Source organism: Ptychodera flava, chromosome 17 (genome assembly GCF_041260155.1).
Source record: "Ptychodera flava strain L36383 chromosome 17, AS_Pfla_20210202, whole genome shotgun sequence".
Classification (NCBI taxonomy): Eukaryota; Metazoa; Hemichordata; class Enteropneusta; family Ptychoderidae; genus Ptychodera; species Ptychodera flava.
Genome location: NC_091944.1, coordinates 22,768,330 through 22,793,376, shown reverse-complemented (window position 1 = coordinate 22,793,376; position 25,047 = coordinate 22,768,330). Strand labels below are relative to the sequence as shown.

General features: G+C 38.4%; 2 protein-coding genes across 2 annotated transcripts in view; both read right to left on the bottom strand.

Annotated features, from left to right (window-relative positions):
* The window catches only part of LOC139116490 (solute carrier organic anion transporter family member 2A1-like), an 11,603-nt gene extending 6,267 nt beyond the window's left edge, over positions 1–5,336 (bottom strand). The window contains exons 1-4 of the mRNA XM_070679109.1: positions 4,586–5,336; positions 3,400–3,702; positions 2,150–2,314; positions 909–1,113 (exon numbers count right to left, since the gene is read on the bottom strand). Coding sequence (XP_070535210.1) covers positions 909–1,113; positions 2,150–2,314; positions 3,400–3,702; positions 4,586–5,330 — 1,418 coding nt within the window. The 5' untranslated portion in view covers positions 5,331–5,336. The remainder of the gene's footprint in view (positions 1–908; positions 1,114–2,149; positions 2,315–3,399; positions 3,703–4,585) is intronic.
* A 7,742-nt stretch (positions 5,337–13,078) lies between these two features.
* On the bottom strand, positions 13,079–23,149 carry LOC139115813 (solute carrier organic anion transporter family member 2A1-like). The gene is made up of 8 exons (XM_070678186.1): positions 22,394–23,149; positions 21,280–21,582; positions 19,664–19,828; positions 17,490–17,694; positions 16,613–16,787; positions 15,839–16,251; positions 14,813–14,877; positions 13,079–14,150 (listed from the first exon to the last, which is right to left on the bottom strand). Exons 1-8 carry the CDS (start codon positions 23,136–23,138, stop codon positions 13,858–13,860), a joined length of 2,364 nt encoding a protein of 787 aa, XP_070534287.1. The 5' UTR covers positions 23,139–23,149; the 3' UTR covers positions 13,079–13,857.
* Between the last annotated feature and the right edge of the window lie 1,898 nt (positions 23,150–25,047).

Genomic DNA, 25,047 nt, shown 5'->3' with positions numbered 1-25,047 from the left:
ACCATGTATGGGCATATTTAGATTACAGGTGACTGTACGATAACATGTTGTGTATGACACGTGCGCGTTGGAGGTAAATTCTAATGTATTAAGTGCAATCAATAATATGTTGTATATAAAACGTCAATTGTTTGTGGATAAACGTTTTACTTAAAGATCCATTATCTGTAACTTTGGTCATTTTTTTTATTTTGTTTGTTCTGTGTATCATCTACAGTTTCTGGTTTGAATCCCTGAACCATGGAGAAATTCCTAATATTTAGCTCATAAATATACCCTATATGAGTATAATCTGCATTGTTATTGTTTAAATTTTGTATTCAGGTCCGGACTAGAATACATTTATCAACAATAACATTGGTCATTTCACATATATATACAGGCTGTGCTGGCAAGCAAGACACCGGGCGTTGGTCATGATGATCGGATTATAGTAAAATTCTGTAGTTGATACATTGAAACAGAGTCGTGAAAAATTAGTTAAAAGTTACACCTAATGTCCCTTTAGTATATTCAGCGCAAACGATAATATGTTGTGTGTAAAACGTTTATATGTTGTAGCTAACACCCATCCCGTAAAAAACAATCCTTCCTTAATTTAAAATGGTTTAAGGGATACGTGAATAACTGGAATAAGCAGACTTCTAGTATTTTCGGCTTATCGACGTACAAAGAATACATGGGGAACAATTTTGCATAGACTACCGAAAACTAGTTAGTCTCGACTGAATCACATTTTTCCAGTAATAACTGTGTGTGAAAAGTTATAAATGCTCTCTGAAATTTACTGTTTCTTCATGTTCGGTGGCGCGAGACAATGTTCTGGTCAACAACAACACGTATCTCCCAACCCATGTAAAATCAGCACTCACTCACTCACTCTCCGCTAAAAGTTGACGTCAACTTACTTATCAGACGACGGGTACGGGTAATTGATTCCGGCAAACTTGTAGTTATCACATCCGACGAACATAAGTGGGATGAGCATCAACAAACACACCAGATGGACAATGGTTATATATCTGGCAATTTTCTTCAATGTCGGCTTGAATCTTCGCAGGAGGACGCCACCAGTGAATATGCCGATGGTAGAGGGAATAATAAGGCCGATTGCTGCCATAAAAACAACATGAAATATTGTCAATGTTTTAGTTATGCTGAATTAGAAAAATCGGCGATTTTCTCTTTCGCAAAACTTGCAGTTCGGTTGAAAACCTAAACGTTGGTTGATCACATACCCTGTGCTACATATGTGGCTGCGGCAACGGTATTTTCTCTTTCGCAAAACTTGCAGTTCGGTTGAAAACCTAAACGTTGGTTGATCACATACCCTGTGCTACATATGTGGCTGCGGCAACGGTATGCTGTGTCATTCATAAGCAAATCGACAATGAGGCAGGCAACTGAAGGTAATTGAGAGGCGGTGGATAACATCAACTTGTTGGCTCATGACGTGTCTGTATTTAGGAAGGAAATGGTTTAGCTCTATTTCCATTATCGCCCGCAACTTTGTATTAAAGCTTTGCCATGGTAACGCCTTGGGAAAAATCCATGTGTGTAACGTTCAATTACTATTCATATTTGTTTTCAAATGTTTGTTACTCTGAAGTCGTAGCATTATAAACCTCCAAAATATTATTTCCAGAATCAGCAAATTATCTAGTTTGAAAGGAAGTTTAATTCACAATATTCTTATTTTTTATCCGATTCCCATGTTCGCGCGCGTGTGTATGTATGTATTTATGTGTGTATGTATCAGTGTATTTGTGTGTATGTATGTATCAGTGTATTTGAGTATGTATGTACGTACGTTCGTACATAAGTGCCGTATGTTAGTATGTAAAATGTGTATGTATGTATGTATGTATGTATGTATGTATGTATGTATGTATGTATGTATGCATGCATGCATGTATGTATGTATGTATGTATGTATGTATGTATGTATGTATGTATGTATGTATGTATGTATGTATGTATGTATGTATGTATGTATCGTGTTGCAACCAGTTTATTTTTATCAATTCTTTGCTTACCCGCTATTATTCTCTTTCAGTTGTACCGCGGCTCTTCAGGAAGATTTTATTTGAAGTACAAATAAGTCTATCTACCGACATCAGCCTTCTTACTTTAGAAAAGGGGTACTTACGAACGACGAAGGCTGCTAGCGACACACTGGTTCTGAACTGGTTGATGACGTATTTAGCTGCAAAAGGTACCACTGCACTCACCAAGGCGACGTCGGCAGTTATGGCAGCTACTATACACATAAGTGTGGAGTTCGTGAAGAGGCGCTTCATAGCTCGTGGAAATTCTTCATCAAAGATAAAAAAGAACATTATTGTTCAACTTGCTCTAACATCACTTGTTTAATAAAGGAATACGTAAATTGATGAATACTAAAGGTATCATTGATTATGCAGATGCATGGCAAAATTTATATCGAGGTTGGAGTTGCCCATGAATATTCATCCACACTGTTTGTATGCCAATGTACGGCAGACACCAAAATATTGTGAATATTCGCGCTTCAATAAATGCCATGTAGAATTTACATGTAATTTTGTAGTCAGTCCTTCAGTTACGGTAGAATGCACCTCGGGGACAGATATTCGGGCTCTCAAACTTTCACAATTCTTTTCTGATCTACCCTTTGTGGGGGCTCATTTTAAAGCTCTTGGTACAAGAAAATTTTCACCGTGTTATGTTTTCGGAACACCAAAATATTAACACAGGTATGGCGGCCATTTTGAATTTCAAATGTCTCAGGTAACTTGTTTCTCTAGAACCAAACTTTGCATGGTGACCCCCGATTTTCATTCTTGATTTTGAAAGAGAATGGTTGGAGTATTTTTTGAGGAACGTTTGAGCAAAAGTCTTACAGTAGGTATTTCACTTTCAAGGCACATACAACGTTAACTGACGATCTATAGTGACTAATTTGACGTTGCTGTCTTTCTCTGCCAAAATAACTACGAAACAGAATGGTTGTTGACGACATTTCGGTGATCAAAGTGTCAATGGAAATTAGGGTGAATTCGTGTTATTATTTTAAACAACATAATGATCCAGGGAAAATATGTTGAAGTCAATGATAGTTCATCATATCTAGTCATCAGTTAATACAAAACGTGCAATTTTGATTTCACAATTGTTAAAGGAATATAACTTAATCGAAAAGACGTTAACGAAGAGAAATAAGGATGATATACATATACATGCATATGTGTCTGTGTGTCTGTGTCTATGTACCTGTGTGTCTGTGTATTATACATACATACATACATACATACATACATACATACATACATACATACATACATACATACATACATACATACATACATACATACATACATACATACATACATACACAGACAGACAGACAGACAGACAGACCTTTTACTTTCTCAGACATGGTCATTTCTTTGATGTGTTCCTCAGCTTTCTCATCCTCTTCTGTGCCTTCTCTTGGTTTTCTTAATTTCTTCGGCAACAAAAATATAGGTATCGATACACAGAATAAGAGGCTAGCGTTGACAAAGAACCCTATCCACCACGCACCAACCCAGCGGGGGTCCGTTTTATCGATTTCCACTGTTGATTCGTCAATGCGATAGTAGTCAACGTACATGTTAGTGTAATACGCCGCCATTGGGAAACCGATCAATGGGCCGAGGCCGTACATTGAGTATAAAATTCCTGAAAGAGAGAACATTGGTTTAAAGCACACTCAAGGTAGGTATGGGGCGCCGTAGATAAGGGTCGCCAATACTATATAGGCGTGTACAGGTTAAAACCCGTGTCTCCACGAAGTTAATTGTGAGTGCCAAAATAGCGCAACGTTTTCATATTACCTTTAAAACTGAGGGGTAGGTTGGATGATGCAGAATTTGAAGACAAAATGTCATCTGTGTTCAGAATGGACAATTAACTACTAGAAAAATCCACAACTGTGTTTGATATATTCAAAAGGAAAAATCACACATCTCCATTTTTCTGCGATCCTAGAGACTGGCCCTGTACAACATTTCGATTAGCATGGTGTCTGATTTGGAAGTTCACCCTAAATGTACCTGTGAGGGCTATTTTTTATCTTCTTTTAGGTGTTGCCTTTGTTCAAAGACAACTGGCGATACTTATCTTAGCTTTTTCTAAACACGCTTGTCTTCAACCAAGACAGTTTTCTGATACATGAGTGCCTGGCTTCCAAACATTTGTTTGCTTGTTTGTTTCACTTAGCATCTGCACATGTAAAAGTTTGCTATATCATGCTGTTCATTGGTTATGTCATTTTGCATGACGCAAGCTTTGTTAATATCGAACTTCACACAAAAAAAATCGTGTCCTAAAATGACAGATTGACCTCACAGCACTGATATGACGCTGGTCATCTACCGGTAGTGGTCTCAGGTGTTCCGATGAGGGAGTTCTGGGAAATGATTCACGGTCAATGATACGCCTTATCCATTAACTTTAAATTTCAGTTCAGACATAGACCCTCGAGGGTCTATGGTTCAGATCAATGTCATTTAATCTTCGCACTACTTCACGTTAAAAAGGTAAGCAAGTGATATATTCTTACCAAAATACAAAGGCGCCTTCTTTCGCTGTACGCCATCATCAATGTAGGAAATGCCTAAAGTGAAAATTGGTGTGAAACCGACTCCCATGAAGACCAAGCCGAGAAACAGGCAGAGTAGTGCCGCTATGCTGTTCCCAGCGAGCACACTGTCACAGCTTTGCAATTGGTCGGTGAGGCTCTCATTGAAAACGCCGAGTGTGTGTTCGGTTCGACCGGGAAAGCAGAGACCAGAGGAGGCGTTAGAAGATCGTGACGGCATGTCACCGTACTCGTACAGATCCGACATGAACTGCGTGGATCCAATGATTAGTAAGCCCAATGAGGCAGACAGTACGCCAAATCCGATCCATCGAGGACGGTGGCTCGTCTCTTGGCCGCCGAAGTAGGTGACCAACGGCAATGCTACAGTGGACGAGAGGTCGAGGAGTGTGAAGCAAAGTGCGACAATCGTCGATGACAAACCGAACTGTCGCTCCCAGCTGACCACTGCGGTCGAATACAAAGCAAAGTTCAGCGTCGTTATAACAGTCGTCAACATAATCACGACAAACGCTACTTTGACATTTGCGAAAGCTTGAAGCCAGCGTGGTCTCCACGATCCTATCCCACAAGTGTAGTCATCGCTGTATGCCAGGTTTTCTTGTCCATCGCTCTCGGACTTTCGGCTTGTTTTCCTTCGTTCTTCCATCAAGAATGAGTTCCTACTTTCGTCTTCTCTCGACGATGGTCTCTTGTCGACTTCCATCGCTTATACCTTATGAGAAATTAAAGATTCAAGAACCAGTTAACGAAAACTAGAAAACTCTAGAAAAACTAGAAAAATTACAATGGATAGGTTTACCGATAACAACGACAAATACTGACAAACCACCCCATGCCATATTTTAAGACACCAAACATAAGACGCAGCTTGGAAAACATGGCTTTTTTTAAATAAAATGACAATAAATTCTTCGGGCGTTGCTAAGGCTTTCGTCTTTAAGCAAGACAAATCGAACCTTGTGTCATAATTCTCGCTATGTCAGTTTAAAGATGTTACAGTGAAGTCGCTGTGCCCCGTTGTGACTAGTCAATGGTCAATCACATTATCAGAAGATACCAAGCCTAAATATGTGACTGAATGGGCCAGCATTCAAATAGCATTATATTACCATGCCCTGCCCGTCGCACTTTGATTCGGGTCGAGCTGAACCAGGTGACTGACAACAAATACACAGTAATGGTTTGTTTACATGCCCGTGAATATGAATAATAAGATTAACAACTCAAAGTATCGTAACTTTACAGCTCAAACGTAAATCATAATCAATCACAAAATAAAATGGAGCACTTGTAGGTTAAGTTGAGATACGTTTTTTTCTGAAAACATCTCCGGATTTGCCAATTTTTACAGCGCGCGTGACACTGCGTCGCGTATTGCTCAGTTTCTGGGGCCCAGTTGTCGTTCGCTCCGGAAATATTCGCAAATTTTGACGGTTTTCTCGGGTCTGCTGATAATACGATGGAAATAAGAGACTCCGCTCTGACCATTAACGTTTATTTGTGGGCACGGGCTCGAGGAAAGCCAAATTAACGGGCTCGGCTAATTTTTGGCTTTCCTCTCGCCCTTGCCCACAAATAAACGTTAATGGTCAGCGCGTCGCCCGTTATTTCTATAATAGTTTTTATCTTCATGGTGTGAAGATCTCTAACTATAGCGATTATAAACTCCATCGACGATTATTTTTTAAGCTATCGTTGCATTGCTAAATTTCTAAGGCCTTTGATCCGACAACACAAATATACCTATGCCAGACACTCTGCTTAGTAAAGAAGTGCTCTAGAGATCTCACATTTTAAGAGAAAATGGAAGCCGACTTCGTAAAGATAAATGACCCGTTTTATGAATAGTTGGCAAATATCACCTTCTTTGCACAATGGATTAAGGTAACATGCATCTCGAAAGTGAAAGACTTAAGCTTTTGCTTTAATTTTCCTGAAGGAATCTTTCAACCATACTCTTCCAAAATCAGGAATAAAAACCGGGGGTCACCGTGCAAATTTTGGTACTACATAAACAAATCACACAAGATTTATCAATATGGCCGCTGTCCCTGTGTTAACTCAATGGAGAAAAATAAAATTTACGATTTTCGAAAAACTAAGATGGTGAAAATTTTTCTTACATAAAGAGCATTAAAATGAACCGCCACAAAGGTAGATCAGAAAAGGATTGTAAAAGTTTAAGATTCCGAGTTTCTGCCCCGAGGCGCATTCTACCTGAAGTATAAGCCCGAGAGCGTTCTGCCCATGCACGCTCGGTCTATTGCGTGTAGACAAAAACATCAGTTTAACTTTATAAAGCAGTACAGCTATATCGATCACTGTCAGCGTTCGTCAAAAGAGAATTTATTCTGCGCCCTGGGCTCATAAGATATTTGCTGTTGCAAAGGAAATTCGAACATTGAGCAGAGGAGAACCTTCTGCAGGTGCCGCCAACTAAGTTGTTCGTGCAGAAAGGTGTTCGTGCGCAGTTTTTCAGCGGGCGGGCAAATTTCAAAACTAATCAGCGAGCGGGGAGAAAAAATCGATATGGGCAGGGAGGAAATTTCATTGTTTTTTCAGTGGGCGGGAGAAAATTATTGATGGTGGGTACCGGAAAAGGAGGGAGGGGAAAGCCGTTGTTAAGGAAACTTAAAAGCGCCCAACTTAGAGGGGAGCAATGTTAAAAGGTATACTGCATACTGCTCGCACAGTTTTGTGTTGATCTGCATTGCCTAGTGGGCATCTGGTGGCCAATTGGGAATTTCAGTAGTGGGGAGAGGGCAGTGGGGAGCTTGAATTGTGGTGGGGAGCGGGCAGACCATAGATACTGGATGGCAGTGGGCATCAAGACTCAGGAGGGCAGTTACGAACAGCTCTACTTTCCCCTCAAAATTTTAGTTCAAGGTCAAAAATAAGTAAAATCGGCACATCAGCCTCCAAAACATGTTTTGTGATGATATTGCGAAATTGATAAAATTTACCAGTTGGCGGCACCTGCTTCTGAGACATAGAATTGGCATATTATCTTGGCCGCAAGCATTTTTTTAAAAATCGTGAAGATTTTACCACCAACACTACAGCCCGTAATAGTGTCATTGCTCCATTTATCTTACTTCTCCGGAGCATTTAATTCGATTTATGTCAGTGTTAACATGAAGATATACTTCATATGTATGAAAAGATCATTTGGACATTGAGGATCTCGTGTGTTTATCTTGTCTGACCACCTATTAATATCAGCCAAATAAGCGCATTGACATACGCACCAATGAGTTTACTGATTTTTGTTTCAAAATCTTGCGTGAACCCTCACTGTCCCTTGCACTCTCGAACAAAAACATTTGCACGCATGTTTCGCTTGGGTACAAAGCTCACATCCTTTCTTGTGCGAAAGGCGGGGTCAACACTGGTGGCTGAAAACGAATAATAGGCCCTTGTGCTTGCTGATATTATTAACAGCAACGTCGGGGTATGATGTCTGAAACGCCGCAGACCTTGGACCTAGAGTTCAAATTGCGAACAATAGCCTATTGAGCATCATTTCACGCCGACCTTACTCGAAATTTACGCCAATCACTGCTCAACAGACGAACCCTGCTGTTTACTCTGCTGGTGGTCAAGTATTCGGGCACTGTCTGAGAAGAAAGGACGGCCCGGGCTATAGTTAATAAAAGTATAACATGATTGTAGTATTTTGCATCATCATCGATCTTTAATCGAACTAATAATACCGGATTTTTGAGTCTCGGTGAATACTGATATGTCGATAATTTCGTAGCTTTTGGCATTTAATGAAACGAAGTTTTATTTACAAAACTTCGGTATTTAGAACTCGCTTCCACCCAGTAAATTCGACACCAGGGCGATTTCAGAAAAAAATGGTTGGACTCCTATGAGATCAATAGTACAAATATTTTTCTGTTGAAAGTGAGTACTTCTATCTGTTATCTTTACCATTGGCATTCGACTTACTTGAAAAAAATGACAGTAAAACTTTGGCCGGAACTCCTGATTTAGAAATGGTTTGGCTTTAGTAACCAGGTATGACTGGCCTTTCACTTGATATGAGGCTGGTCATCCACTGCTGTTCAGAGGACGGTTTTATGGAAATGTTTCAATGTTAACAACGCTGTGACCTATGACCTTTAAATTGATTTGACATAAATTCACGAGAAAGGTTAGCGATTTAGCGAAACACTTGATGCAAGACATTAAAGAATGAAGAATTTCGATTGTGATATATATGGTTTGTAAAATAGAGTTACATGTCCGAATATAACATAAAAAGATTATGGTTAATCACTATAGTGATTAACTTTCGTCGTGGTTCATGTTGTAACAAAACAAAAATTAAACTTAAGCACAAATAGCGTTGCAAAGCGTAACTTTATAACTACTCCTCCTTCCCTTGCAGCAGACTTTCCAAATCAATAATATGATTGTTCAATTAAGCAATAAACCACACCCAGAAAAGGTATACCACATGAATTTTATCAGTTCACAACATATGTGCACTAGTGATAGCGAGATCATATGTGGGGTTCACTGGTCAAAATCGAGTGGTATACCCGTTGCTGAGGTTGTTTATTGCTATTATATCATGATATTAAATCGAAATTTGGTGTGAAAGGTCAAAAAGCGAATTTTTCTCTGGCTTAGAGCTCGTGTCTGTGATACTGCGAATATAGCACGGTTATTTTCACGTCTCGACCAATAAGATCGCAGTATTTCCGCCAATTACTGGTACCATATAATTCCCGATATGGCACCATCACCCTAAGTCTCGGTAATATACCGTCATGAATTTCTGAAAACCTTCGAAGAAGGTCGAAATATATAGAGTAAACATATTCTAGCTTGTTCCAAATATTCTTTAGAAGTCAGATGTTGAGACCCGATAAACTTTTGCGTTGAATTTTGCGAAAGTCAACTTGAAGAACTTGCAGAATTACTAGGGATGTTTGCTCATCACATTTTTTCTTGTAACTTCTATGAATCAGGCTGTCCCAAGCTATGTGCTTAAATATGTTTGTTTTGTTTTTGATTTGTTTTAAAATGCAGTATCTGGATAATTTACCGAAGCAGCGACATTTTTGAGGTCCCGGCGTAACTCTTTAAATATGAGTGTGCCGTTTGCCCAGTGATGCGAGACTGCCCTGCTAAACGGAGCGGAAACAAGCACACAGTTGTTTTTCAGGAAAGTGCTTGCAAGAGCTTTCTCGGCTGTCTGACATATTTAACCTGATCATTCGGCGAGTTAGGGCAAACAGACAATTCCTCAGCATAAGATGACGACAAAATTAAATCTAACCTTGACAAAATGACGAATTGCAAAACCGCAAAGTTGATAGGTAGAGAGTAAGCACGGTTTGTTGAGTTTCCAAGTGTGAACAAAATCGTATAGAGGAATGGGGACACTTATCGAGCTCCTTCGCTATCGTTGAGTTGAGTTTGACGAAGTCACCTACGCGTAAACGTCACATGAAGTTGTTGCCCATATCAAGAAAGTAGACTCTTTTAACACTGAAAGACAAGCACATACCTTACCTTTACAGCCTCTTGCGTTGAATCGGGCCACAATGATCAGGACAATCTACGCCCTTAAAAGGTCTAGTAATCTTTGAATGCAAACGAAGTTGACCAGGTATCTTTGTTATTACTGACACACTGACTATAGGAATAGCAGAGGTGGGACACGGCTGTCACTTAAGGTAGTATGCACCTCGAAAGTAAAAGACTTAAACTTTTGCTCTAACTTTCCTCAATGAATCTTTCAATCATTCTCTTTCAAAATCAAGAATAAAAATAGGGGGTCACCGTGCAAATTTTGGTACTAGAGAAAGAAATTACTCAAGATTTACCGATATTTGAAATTCAAAATGGCCGCCATCCCTGTGTTAACTCTATGGAGAAAAATAAAAATTTTCGAATTTCGAAAAACTAAGCCGGTGAAAAGTTTTCTTTCACCAAGAGCTTAAAATGAACCCCCACATGTGGTATATCAGAAGAGAATTGTAAAAGTTTGAGAGTCCGAATGTCTGTCCCCGAGGTGCGTTCTACTTAAGTATGTAACTGACCAAGCGCCAAGTTGTTCTATTTCGTCACAAAAAAAGTAAACACGGTTGAGCCGTTAAAAAGTGGAAAATGTTGGCCCATGATATATGGCATGTATATGTATGTATGTATGTATGTATGTGTATGTATGTATGTATGTATGTATGTATGTATGTATGTATGTATGTATGTATGTATGTATGTATGTATGTATGTATGTATGTATGTATGTATGTATGTATGTATGTATGTATGCATGCATGCATGCATGCATGCATGCATGCTTGTATGTATGTATGTATGTATGTATGTATGTATGTATGTATGTATGTATGTATGTATGTATGTATGTATGTATGTATGTATGTATGTATGTATGTATGTATGTATGTATGCATGCATGCATGCATGCATGCATGCATGCATGCATGCATGCATGCATGCATGCATCATGCATGCATGCATGCATGCATGTATGTATGTATGTATGTATGTATGTATGTATGTATGTATGCATGTATGTCTGTATGTATGTATGTATGTATGAACTTGTATGTATGACATTGTATGTTTGACATTGTATGTATGACATTGTATGTTTTTGTATGTATGTATGCATGCACCATATCTCTGCATTCAATATGCAGGTATGCGTGTATGCATATTATAGATGGGTATTCAATCGCAGATGGATGATTCATTATTTACAAACGCTACGCATGTGCAAAGTAATTATGTTACATTCAGCACCTCATTCGTGTACGTGTATACTGTGAGGTACATACACATTCCTCAGGTATGGCCAGATTTAATCTGCACTACAGCGTCTGAAATTGCCACTTTGGCACGTTTTAAACTTTTGCGTTAACATTCCTCATGGAATATTTTAACCACACTCTTTCAAAATAAAGCAAAAATCGGGAGTCATCGTGCAAATTTCAATACCAGAGAAACAAATTACCCAAGATTTACCGATATTTGATATTCAAAATGGCCGCAAACCTGTGTTAAATCTATGGAGAAAAATAAAATTTTCGATTTTCAAAAAACTAAGACGGTGAAAAGTTTCCTTACACCAAGACCTTTTAAATGAACCCCCACAAGTGGTAGATAAGACGTAAAGTGTAAAAGTTGGAGAGTCCAAATATCTGTCTCCGAGGCGCATCTACCTCAACCTATTTACATAATCCATTCGCCTTTCAAAATCAGTTCCGAGTAGATAATGTTTGATTGATTGTATTTTGACATTTGGGGTTACTTTACTATTTGAAGCAAAATATTGTTTAAGAATTGAGGCACGCGACGTGTACTGCATCGTGCCTCAAAACATTCGAAGATTCTTTGTAACTATAGGCAACACATGTTGGAAAGGCATTTATAGAATGAACAATGCTGTAATTGAAACTACAGGAACCGAACATTGTGTCACTCAGAAGTCCTTACGGTCTGATCACTTTCGTTTTTTACGGCATATTAGAGCATTACAAAGGAGGGCACGTTCTTTGAAAATGTAGGTCTCGTTTATATTTTTGTTAACAAATTTCATTTTAGATCAGATAGGTGCATAACTTTTGTGTGACTACAAACATCTATTTCGTTATAGGGTCGCAAATGAAGAATGAAAAACGGGGGTTTATTTTTCAAAGAATGGGGTATTTTGAATACCGACACTCCACGTGTTGTGTACCACTGTACCACTTTGACTCCGGCTTACAAAGTTTGTGTTTGTTTTTTTGAAGAAATGCACCATTTTCATCACTCCTGTCACGTGAACTTGTCATCACGATATTATGTGGTATTCGTACCTCGACGTGTTGAGATGAGGAGAAATACTACATGTATTTTCCTTAGGATAGAACTACAGTTAAGATGCAGCCCGGCATTTATTGGATAGAGTTCGATGTTACAGAGAATTTCAGTTCATGTACGGGTCACGAAAATAGCAAAGCAGTCGTGTAACTTCAGATTCAAATCCCTCAACAAACGTTAAAATGTAAAAATTACAGAGCCCTTACACCGATACATCAAAAATCAAGACCATTTTGCTACATCAGTGTAAAATAACACCGCCTTGTACTTAACATGTTTATCAGAGAGAACAGTAAAAACCGAACGCGTTTATTATTATAAAACCTAGTATTATTCTGCTCACCTAATATAGACAATGTTTATAATGAAATATCATACAGAGTAAGCTAACAGTTAAGTAAAGTTAACAGTTTCTAAATGTTTAGGGTATAGAATTGCATGACATCTTATTGTTGAAAGTAAAAAATATATATGACTAGCTATTCTTTACAGGAATTACATATAACCATTGTAAATGTATAAACAATGCATAAGCATGGAATGAACTTGCCCTTTGTATGCTTTGATGCTCACCTGTGCAAAGGAGAATGCTAGTAGTATTCATAGAGACAGCTTTGGTGAACATGAAGTGTCTATTAAAGGTATACAGTTACCTGTAATCTAAATATGCCCATACATGGTCAAAGGGGTGTTCCTTGGTATTCAAAATGCCCATGTATGGGCGCTGTTTTTAAAAAGCTGCCACCCGCTTAAAATCTGTGATTGGTTAGATTTCCTCTCCATGGTAACTGTGGTAAAATTGGAACAGGTGACAGTATACCTTTAACACATGCTTAGCGAGTCTGAATTTTATAATGACAACACTAGCCCTTAAAGACAAGGGCTGGATAGGGTAAATTGATTTCGCAAGGAGTACATTTCTTACTCTGTAAGTCATACAGAAGTTTTGATTTTTCCTCATTTCAGATGTCAATCTTTCGGTTTGTAAATGATGTAGAGACATACCGGGTTAAGGCAGGCAAAAATTTAGATCCTAGGGACGATGTGCAAATTACAAAAAGTGATAATTTCCGATATGATTTCCGATATTAACAACATAAGCTTAATTTCAGTCAATGAAATGAAAGAGTAACATTACCTTCTTGTTGCATTGATACAGAATTCCTTATTCATTTCCTTGCTCTAACTTAATAGTAATTCAAGCTTTAGCTGAGCGAAATACAGTATAACGCGTCAACTTAGCCAACTGATCATTCATTACATATATCAGAAAAATAGGCCAATAGATATATAAATATAGAGATCATTGTGCTTGTTGTTTGGTCTAATGATTTCTCCTCATGGTTGCCATACATGCACCAATCTGTCCCAGTGTCCCAGGAATCTCACATTTTGACAGGTTTAGAGGAGTGGCCTTCGGCCTCAGGGCTCGTCGCCACAGTTTTGTAGTCTTGCTCTGCACGGTTGGTCGGTCCTTTGCCCTTCAGAGTAAACCAAGTCAGGAGACAGAACACCGTGGTAAGCAGCTTGAGACACATTATGACTGCGTAGTATCTCAAGCGATAGGCGTTGAGGTCGTACACCCAACATGTACCACGATCACCGCAGGGATTACGCCCCCAGTGCTGGCACGTCGAATCAAAGATAGCACCGACGTATATTGATGTTGGGATCGAAGCTGAAATAACACATAAAAAGTAAGTATACCATTCTTTATAACTTTTAAAATTTGATGCAATATATGTAAACAACTGAAAGATGACCAACGTATCGTACTGTCCGACCAGACTTGAAGTTTGATAATGTTCCAATGTTTCTACATACAGGGAATTGTAATCTCTAGGCATATTATAAACTTTCCGCACATGTTTAAATTTTCATAATGCTCAATGACATGATATTGTAAACAGGCAAACATAATCCGTATAACACGTATGTAAATATGTACATACATCGATCAATAGATGCATTCAGATAAATAGACACATACATAGTTACATAGATACGTACATAGTTAGATACATACGTGCATGCATACATGCATGCATACATACATACATACATACATACATACATACATACATACATACATACATACATACATACATACATACATACATACATACATACATACATACATACATACATACATACATACATACATACATACATACATACATACATACATACATACATACATACATACATACATACATACATACATACATACATACATACATACGTGCATGTATACATGCATTCATACATACACACATGCATGCATGCATGCATGCATATATACATATATACACACACATATCATATAAGGGAATATCGTACCGAATACTTGGACGAACATAGCCCTGACTCCCAGAGCAAAAGGCTTGTCTGTCGGCTTGACAATCCTAAAATGAATAAAAAAGAATGGGATTTATGATAAAAGCTCAGAGAGCTCGATAGTGTGCCAGTTATGTATTTTTTCTGTGGTATACCAATTTTAACCAAAGATACATATTTGTACATTGAAACTATGGTTTGGAAAATAGCATCGGTAAAACTATCAACTCTGATTGTGAAATTATGTAATGTTACATTCGATACACTGCATTTCTTACAGTTAAAATGTCCTCTCAAATGTTATCAGCACTTTTCTGGGTCGGGCTTTTGTTGACGCGTAGCTTTAATAACAGTTCTCATCAAGATGAAGTTTTTATTAGATCCATCACGCAGCAGGCAAAATGCAAACTACAGTATAAGATTCACTATCCTCCAATATGAGTCCTATATTACATGCCTCGATGTGAGTGCAAATAAGTGCATTGATTTGAATAGGAACATCTGGGGAGCTAGCGGGCCGTGTGAACTATGTGCGGACCGGTTTCCATAGTTACCGGTCCGGTGGAGCCCTTCGACGTCATGGTATACGATTAACACTTGATGTAAGATACATATGCGCCTGCTGTTTTCACTTTCATCAAAATCTGTTTGATGATTGTCGATATGGTAAAAGAATGACCTGTATGTAACTAAATTTCATGAAGCGTTAACTATGAAGAGGCATGTGATAAAAATATTATTGCCTGAATACATGCAGTTTGTGTGCCTCGCAGTAGGAGACAGTTTGCCCTCCTGGCGTGGAGCAAATTATCACCAGCTCTTGGGCACATACAACCATGTATTAAGACAATAATATATAGTGCCCACTGTATATCTATCTATCTATCATTTTATCTATCTATCTATCTATCTAAATAGCTACATGTGTGTATGTTTAAAGTATACATGTGTGTCATTATTTATTTATTTATTCATTAATATTTCTTTATTTATTAATATTTCTTTATTTGTTTGTTTGTTGTTTATCACCTTAGGAGAATCTCTAGGGATGAGATCTGTGGTAGACTTTTCATGAAACTCATGCAGAACAACAGAATTGTAAACACAATCAGCTTATTCGTGCACTGCTCTCCACATATACCAGGCCTGGCAGCTCCATCGTCGTCGAAAGGAGTGTATGCAGCGCCCCCGTGGCGTGAAACAATACCAGTTGGCTTAGGTGTGGAAAGTTGAATGACCATCGTATACGTCTCAGTTTTTGTATCATTATAATCCATGTCCTTGAAAGTTGTAAATTGTTCAGATTTTGTTGTCAGTTGGCCATCCATTTGAGGGCCATCTTGGTTTATGGTAGCTCCCTCAGTCGAATAAATCATGGTTTCAAAGATTCCCTCTTCACCGGTTTTCTTGAGATTCTCCACGCAAGAACACCTTGAGAAAGTCTACAAGTGAATTAAAATATGATAAGGAATGGGCATTGGTCAGAATGATAGTACTTGTAAAGACTTTAATTAACGTGCCCCTGAAATTTCGAAACACTAGGGCGGCCGGGCTGTTTTTAAACCTTTCTGAGTATGATTTTACTGAACAGCTAAAACGGGCACTCAAGACTCAAGAAAATGCTTTCTTAAAACAAAGAAAATCTCGAGAATACCACCTTTTCTCGCTGGACTCACTATGAGAATGTATTTCACCTCTCATAATCGATGACATGTCAATATAATGTTGGCATTAGGCTCCAAGTTAAGCCTAAGGAAAACAGGATTTTTATGCCCCTATAACTCTTTGAAAAGACTAACTTACTCTCGCGCCAGTTTGTCCTGAGGTGTGTTGTCGAGCCGAACACCCTGCGTGGCAGGCCGAAAAGTATGTCACGCCGTCCGAACCGCAGACTGGATTAAACGGTGAATTCGGCGGACACATGCATTCGGTGTTACACTTTGCATCCATACCAGTAAAAATGTCTTGGTCACTGTCACTGAATAAATTAATTCGATTAGGATATTCAAACAATTGTTGTGCATTTAATAGATGACAAAGTCAGTTACGTGTGTCAGATTGGTGTTTTGTTGAGCAATGTTAATTCATGTAACATCCTTACTGTTGTGTTTAAATTCTTTCATTGACATTTTTTATATATTCCAGTCTTTGGAAAGTGTGACTTCATAATTGAAAAAGAAATAATTCATACCCAGGGCTAACTTTTCTTAGAGCTGACTTAGCTTTCACGGGCATAGATGATGCACGATATCATATTGAAATTGCACAAGGAAACATAAAGTACAACTGGCCTCTCATTGCATTATGTAATGCTACGTCAGGCAGTGCTGAGAATAGAATTTTACTTTTACAAAGGCTACAGTAAACGTTTAAGATTGGCAGGGAGATAGCGTAGACATTATTGAAGATTACGATAAGGAATCGGTCCGACAAGGCATCGGTTCAACTCTATGGCAAAATTTGTCAAACTTTGTCTCAATTATAAAAAATAGGAAAGATTTTAAATGCAATGTAAGTGTTTTTGAGTTCGGTAGGGAGTACGACAACGCCACAAACAACAGCAGAAATGTACTATGCATATCGCAGTAGGTGTTAGTCTGGTACTCTGTTAAATTATATGAGAAATTGCACAATAGCAAACAAACCTCCTGAACCTCAAACAAACGTTAGAAAGGCTTACTTGCTAGACGACGGGTACGAGTAATTTATTCCAGCAAATCTATAGTTTTCACATCCGACGAACATAAGTGGAACGAGCATTAGCAAACAAGCAAGGTGGACAACGGTTATATTTCTGGCAATTTTCTTCAATGTCGGCCTGAATCTGCGCATGAGGACGCCACCAGTGAAGATACCGATTGTGGAGGGGATGATAAAACCAATTGCTGTCAGGACAAAATTTGAAATATTGTTCATGAAGGGAAACCAAGGTTATTTCAAAGTTTTAAAGACCTATTCGGTAGTAAAGGATGACATTTTGTCACGTGACCCTTGAAGCTTTCATTTTGGCATTTTGGTCAGTACGTGTCTGCTACTCTGATGTTAGTGTCGTAATATCGCATACGTTCTTCATGATAATTCGCTTTACTAAATAATTATTACATTCGATACAAAAATCTGCGATTTTCTGTGCCACTATTTCGATTGCCTCGCTTAAATTCGCAATAACTACATGCCACTATGGTTACGTCATGGGAACCATACATCTATGTGACCAGTCTTATTTTTGCTGGAAAAGTTTCTTGTTTAAAAAGTTGTTGCAGTTTATCAGACACACTATTTCAGCATAGTATTGTGTTTGCAAAAGAAGTTCAAATCACCATTTCCTTCTCAGATCTCCTAACTTTGGGAAGGACTTTGCAGTCAAATTCAACGTGTTCCTGACGTATGCTGCGTGCGTCTGAGTTAGGCTACATTCACAAAACCTCTCTTGAGGGGGATTTGAAAAAAGTTACAACATTCCGGGGGGATCTGAAAAAATTGACATTGCAAAGGGGGACTTGAAAATTTATTTAATATCAAATTCCTTTTCAAATACCTTCTAGCACTTTCACTTCCTGCCATTTCCATTTTAGGCGCAAGTTTTATCGTATATTAAACAATTTATTGTTGATCCAAGCAGCCGCCTTGAGTCACAAGATTTAGACTTACTCAACTCGTCTGTTGTGCAAACCTGTCTTCTATAATGACTAAAAGTTTCAACTTAACCTTTCGATAACAATTTTGGGAGATAACTCATTTGATAACATTATACATTTTTTTAGGACTTTGACAGAATACAAACTATTTAGAATAGTGCATAGTGCAAAAATAACAAATAGAAGCTTCAAGTCAAACAAGCTTTGAATAACAATTTGGTAGATGATAAACTAAGTGTTATTCTTAGTTTCCTCAAACACTAAAATGTATGGTGAATCAACATTTTCAGTGAAATTCCGAAATCGCACACACGTGCACTTGTAACCACCTGGTTCTATACAAGTACATTAATATCAAATATCAAACATCTATAAATACACAGATTTGGCTAGTTTTGTATTGTAACAAAATTATTCATACTTTCCTCATAGACTACAAAATTCAAAAGTCAAATTTCTTTTACACATATGCACGTGTAACCACCCTCTTCTAATCAAGTACAATTATGTCAATTATTCAGGGTCCATATATGCACAAATATTGCAAGTTTTATATTACGAAAAAATCATTCACAGTTTTGTTATAGGCTCCTATGTATGGTGGATCAACTTTTTGCGATATTCCAGAATTAAATTAAATGTGTACTTGTAAACACCCCATGATGCTAATCAAAGGTATAGTTTTTTCATAGACTACCATGTATAGTGAATCAACATTAACAATGAAATCCAAAAATCAATTTTTTGTATAGACATGCACTTTTTACCTGCCACTTCAAGCCAAATACATTTACATGAATTATCACACACATATGAATGTAGAGATATAGCTTCTTTTTATGGGTATAATGTTAATAATTTGACCAGTAGACTCCCATGTATTACGATTTGATATTTTGGGATGAAGCACTATATCGGCCAAATTTTGCCTTCCTTTAAGGAGAGACTTCAAATATTAGGAAGGGACTTGAACACACTGTGAGTTTGTAAGGGGGTATTTGAATAAATCTGACAATTTTTTGGAATCCCCCTACGAGGTGTTTGTCAATGCAGCCTTGTGCGTTTTATCTAAACTCTTTGCTTATCCGTAATTATTCTCCCTCAGCTTGAGGGCTCTTCACAAAAATCGAAATATTTATTTTGAAGTATAAATCAGTCTATCTCTCGACATTAGCCTTTCTCCGTACGTAATAAGAGAGTGAAAAGTGGTACTCACGAACCACGATGGCGGCTAGCGACACGCTGGTTCTGAACTGGTTGATGACGTATTTAGTTGCAAAAGGCGCCACCGCACTGATCAAGGCGACGTCGGCAGTCATGGCAACTACTATACACATAAGTGTGGAGTTCGTGAAGAGGCGCTTCATAGCTCGTGGGAATTCTTCATCAAAAAATGAAAACAAAGCGTGATTGTTCTGCCTGCTTTAAAGGTATACAGTCACCTGTAATCTAAATACGCCCATATATGGGCAAAGGAGCGTTCCTTGGTATTCAAAATGCCAATGTGAGGGTGCTGTTTTTAAAAGGCGGCCACCCACTTAAAATCTGTGATTGGTTAGATTTTATCTTTCCATGGTAACTGTAGCAAAACTGGAACAGGTGACAGTATACCTTTAACACTCATATTGTTTAATAAATTTCGGTGGTGCACTCCTCGAATTTGGAAGACTCACTTTTGCTGAAACTTCCCAAACAAAAGTTTGCTAAGATTCTCTGAATAAATATATAATAAAAATCTTGGTTCACCGTGCAAATTTTGGTACCAGAGAAGCAAATTACCTATCATTTACAGACACTACAAATTAAAAATGTCCGCCATCCTTGTGTTAACTCTATGGGAAAATTTATTTTCCGATCTTCAAAAAACTACCTGGTGAACATATTTCTCACTTAAATAGCTTCAAAATGAGCCCCAAAAAGCGGTGAACGAGAAAATAATTTTTAAAATTGAGAATGAGAATATTTGTCCTCGGGGTTATTCTACATAAGTAGGAAAATAGACATATAAATGATAAATAATAAAGGGCTAGACCTGGTTACGCAAGTGCCATTGCAAGTCACTTATCATATAAAAAGGCATTTACTATTGTTGTTATGCAACTGTCTGGCAGAAAAATGACAAACCTTCATGAATATTCCCACTTAAAAAGCGTCATATAGAATTTAAAATTTAGGTTTACGATCTCCGTCACTCTCTACGAATAGTTACTCGAATATAGAATGGTGTGATTGTGGAAAACACGTTTTTCTATTTTCTGTGATCATTCAAAATTGGGGTGAATTCTTTTTGTAATTGTAATCAGCATAATGATCGAGGGAAAACGACAATTCAACAGACCTTACCATCAGTTAAAGATGCAGGTGAATTCTTGATTTTACAAATGTTAAAGATACATAAGATACATCAAATTCGTTGAAAACACTTTACAAGGAGATATGAACATCACGGATTCATATTCACACAGTAATTTACACAGCTCGTGATTTTACAAATGTTAAAGGTATAAAAGGTAATGTTATAAATTACATGCATACACACATACAGACATACATACATACATACATACATACATACATACATACATACATACATACATACATACATACACATACATACATACATACATACATACATACATACATACATACATACATACATACACACACACACATACATACATACATACATACATACATACATACATACATACATACATACATACATACATACATACATACATACATACATACATACATACATACATACATACATACATACATACATACATACAATACATACATACATACAGACAGACAGACAGACAGACAGACCTTTTATTTTCTCAGTCATGGTCATTTCTTTGATATGTTCCTCAGCATTCTCAACTTCTTCTACGTCTTCTTTTGGTTTTCTTAATTTCCTCGGCAACACAAATAACGGTATCGCGGCAAAGAATAGGAGGGTGGCATTGACGAAGTACGCCAGCCACCATGCACCGACCCAGCGGGGGTCCCTGTTATCGATTTCCACTGTGGACTCGTCAACGCGGTAGAAGTCAACGTACTTGCTTGTGAAGTACCCCGCCATTGGGTAACCGATCAACGGGCCGAGGCCATACATCGAGTATAGAATTCCTGCGAAAGACAGAGAATATTATTTGAAAAATAGTGGGTAGGTGATGACGCCGCAGATAAAGTCGTACTAGCGTCTCCACCGTCTTGAGTTTGCGTCACTGTAGGCGATCAAAAATTGTAAATCTGTATCTTTATGAATTGAATGCCAAAGACACGCTACTGTTTAAATGGGTTTATAAAAATACTTTTTATGGCCAGAGTGGATAAGTAAAGCACTGGAACTTTGCACACTTGTGTTTGATACTAAAAGGAAAAAACTTTTTATCCCTGAATTCCCTCTGATCTGAGAGACCAACGCCATGCAACATGTTTAACACGGCGTCCGATTTCGAAGTTCACCACTTTGAAAGAATCTAACTACAAGAGCCATTTTGGTCTTTTTAGTAATACAACATACCAAGAATAATTCGTATTTCTGGATCGCCTGTCTTCAGTAAGTCAGTCCCCAAATACAAGCTTTCAAGCATGTGTTTGTTTGTGTGTTTGTTTGTTTGTTTGTTTCACTAAACATCTGCACAAGTATACATTAATTTAGTTACATCATGCTGTTCATTCCAGTCTGAAGTCTCATCATGGCACTTCTCTGATGATCCACTGCTATTGCTGTTGTCATTAAAGGAATCTTTTCCCCTAATAACCCCAAAACATGCGGCCTGAGCGAGAAAAGTGATCAGTTTGCTTGTTTTCTTATGTTTCGTAATCTACCGCTTCAGCTACGGAAATATATTTCAATCCCCATACAATTTGTCATCTTACTTTTAAGACCACTTTACGATTACTCAACTAAGTCATCGCAGGTATGTCCACTTACCAAAATATAGAGGCGCCTTCTTTCGCTGTACACCATCATCAATGTAGGAAACTCCTAAAGTGAAAATTGGCGTGAAACCTGCTCCTAAAAAGAGCAAGCCGAGAAACAGGCAGACTAGTGCCGCTAAGTTGTTCCCAGCGAGCACACTATCACAGCTTTGCAATTGGTCAGTGAGGCTATCATTGACAACGCCGAGTGTGTGTTCGCTTCGACCGGGAAAGCAGAGACCAGAGGAGGCATTAGAAGAACGGGACGGCATGTCACCGTACTCGTACAGATCCGACATAAACTGCGTGGATCCGATTATTAGCAACCCAACTGTGGCCGACAGAACGCCGAATCCGATCCATCGAGGACGGTGGCTCGTCGCTTGGCCGCCAAAGTAGGTCATCAACGGCATTGCCACAATTGACGAGAGGTCGAGGGACGTGAAGCAGACTCCGACAATCGTCGACGACAGGGCGAACTGTCGCTCCCAGCTGACCGCTGCAATAGACAACGCTGCAAAATTCAACGTCGTTAAAACAGCCGCCAACATAATCACGACAAAGGCTACTTTGACGTTCGCGAAAACCTGAAGCCATCGCGGTCGCCACGATCCTATCCCACAAGTATAGTCATCGCTGTCTGCCAGGTTTGCTTGTCCGTCGCTACCAGACTTTTGGCGTTTTTTGCTTTGTTCTTCCATCAAGAATGAGTTCTTACTTTCCTCTTCTCTCGACGATTGGCTTTTGTCGACTGCCATCGTGTTTTCCTAATGAGAAACCAATGATGCAAATACAAATTAACGAAAACTCGAGAACTCCCAAACCTTCAAAATGAGCCCCCTTAAGTAGTAGGCCAAAAGAATATTTTAAAAATAAATTTGAAAATCCGAATATCTGTACCCGAGGCGCATTCTACCTTAATATTTTAACTTCCAATTTTTCAATTGCTCTACGTGTATCAAGTTTTTCAATTTGACTCACAAAGTAATATTATTATTCACTTGTTGTACTGCTTCAACAGTTTATCTTCCTTTCTCGCGAAAACATCTTGAAATCCCCAATTGAGGGGAAATGTTCGAATATTAGGTAGGAGTCAGTTGCAAATAGCGTTCACTTTCTCAACAGAATTTTCATAATGTTCAGAATATCGAAGAAAAGTCTACATAAAAACCACAGTCGCTCGTTATTTCCAATTCCGCTCTGCGCCCTCGCTCCTCATAGACGTTTTACGGGCATATGCATACGTCTGTGGGGCGCAGAGCAGGAAAACGAGCAACTGTGCTAAAATTCACCTCTTGTAACAAATGTCAAAATCGGTTTGTCACTTGCTTCGGCAAACTCTATCGGCACGCATGTTGTACATCATTCAAAATAATACTTTGTCCATGTATATTTGTGACGGCGAAAGCTGCTGATTGCACTGCCTAGTTTTCTTAGGATAGGAAGATCTCAAAATTACTATTGTGGATTAAGATGGCTATATTCATTTGCAATTTCAAAAGACTCGTAGCCAATAAACATATCCAAAGAAGAAGTGAAGCGTATTCTCCCACAACATACAACCGCAGTTTACATCGACAGACATCTACGTTTAATGATGTGAAGGCGTAACGTTTAGTATGTGAACTTTTTTCTCTGCGTTTTGCCTTTTTTCACCTGAAACTGTAGCCTTTATCTCATTTTCCTTTCTACATCTCATTCTCAATCTCACCGCGACGCCATGTTGTATTTTGAACAGAGTAAAGCGCGCCGATACTGGAGGAACTTTGTCGAAACAATCTCGAACCAGGCTGTTTTTACATAGAAAAAAGTTTGATTCTAATCAGGGCCATTGCGATGCACTTTTGCCGACTTTATACAATACATCATAACGGCCATTTATATTTTTTACAATTGTTATCTGGCGCGCGACGCAGTCGCTATGTCCCCTTTTCGAGGTCAGCTGTAAAGTAACGTTAATGTAAAAACGCTAATATAAATCCTGAAATTGTACATGCATATGTTACACACGCCCGCTAAATTTGAGCATGACGCATGATTTTCCGACTTTCCTGAGCTCAGATTGGCACTTTGTACATATTTTCCCAACCCTACGTTTATGATATTCTGATTCTGACGTGTTGCAAGCTTGGACAAATGCCCGAAGTTTGCTTGAAATCTGTATAACAATATTGGTATTTATCTTTTGTTACGAAAGCCTTTTGCATATGACCCCGCTGAACTGCCACCAAAGCAACAACCTACATAATAAAAGTGCCTCGATGTGAATTGACCAGGTCTTCAATTTATCGCTAAGTCATCGCCTTGTAAGGCTGTTTATCGAGCTCTACTGCTACAGTAAGATCAGTTGATTGACAAAATTATCGGGACGTAAAGGTCATATGGAGTTGTTAGCCTAGCATGGGGAAACTTAACTCTAAAATAACGGACATCAAGAAACGTAAATCCTACCTTTTGAGCCTCTTGTGCTGAATCGAGCCACAGTGGATGGAGTACCGTATGTCCTTTCAAGTCTGAGTAAACTTTGCATGCAAATGAAGTAGACCACCTATTTTTGTAATAATTGTCCTGTTAGATACAACAAAAACATATCGATGTGTAGGGTGAATAGACTAGATGGTCACAACTTTTGGTTATTTACATATTATGTATGCATGGTGTTGTTTT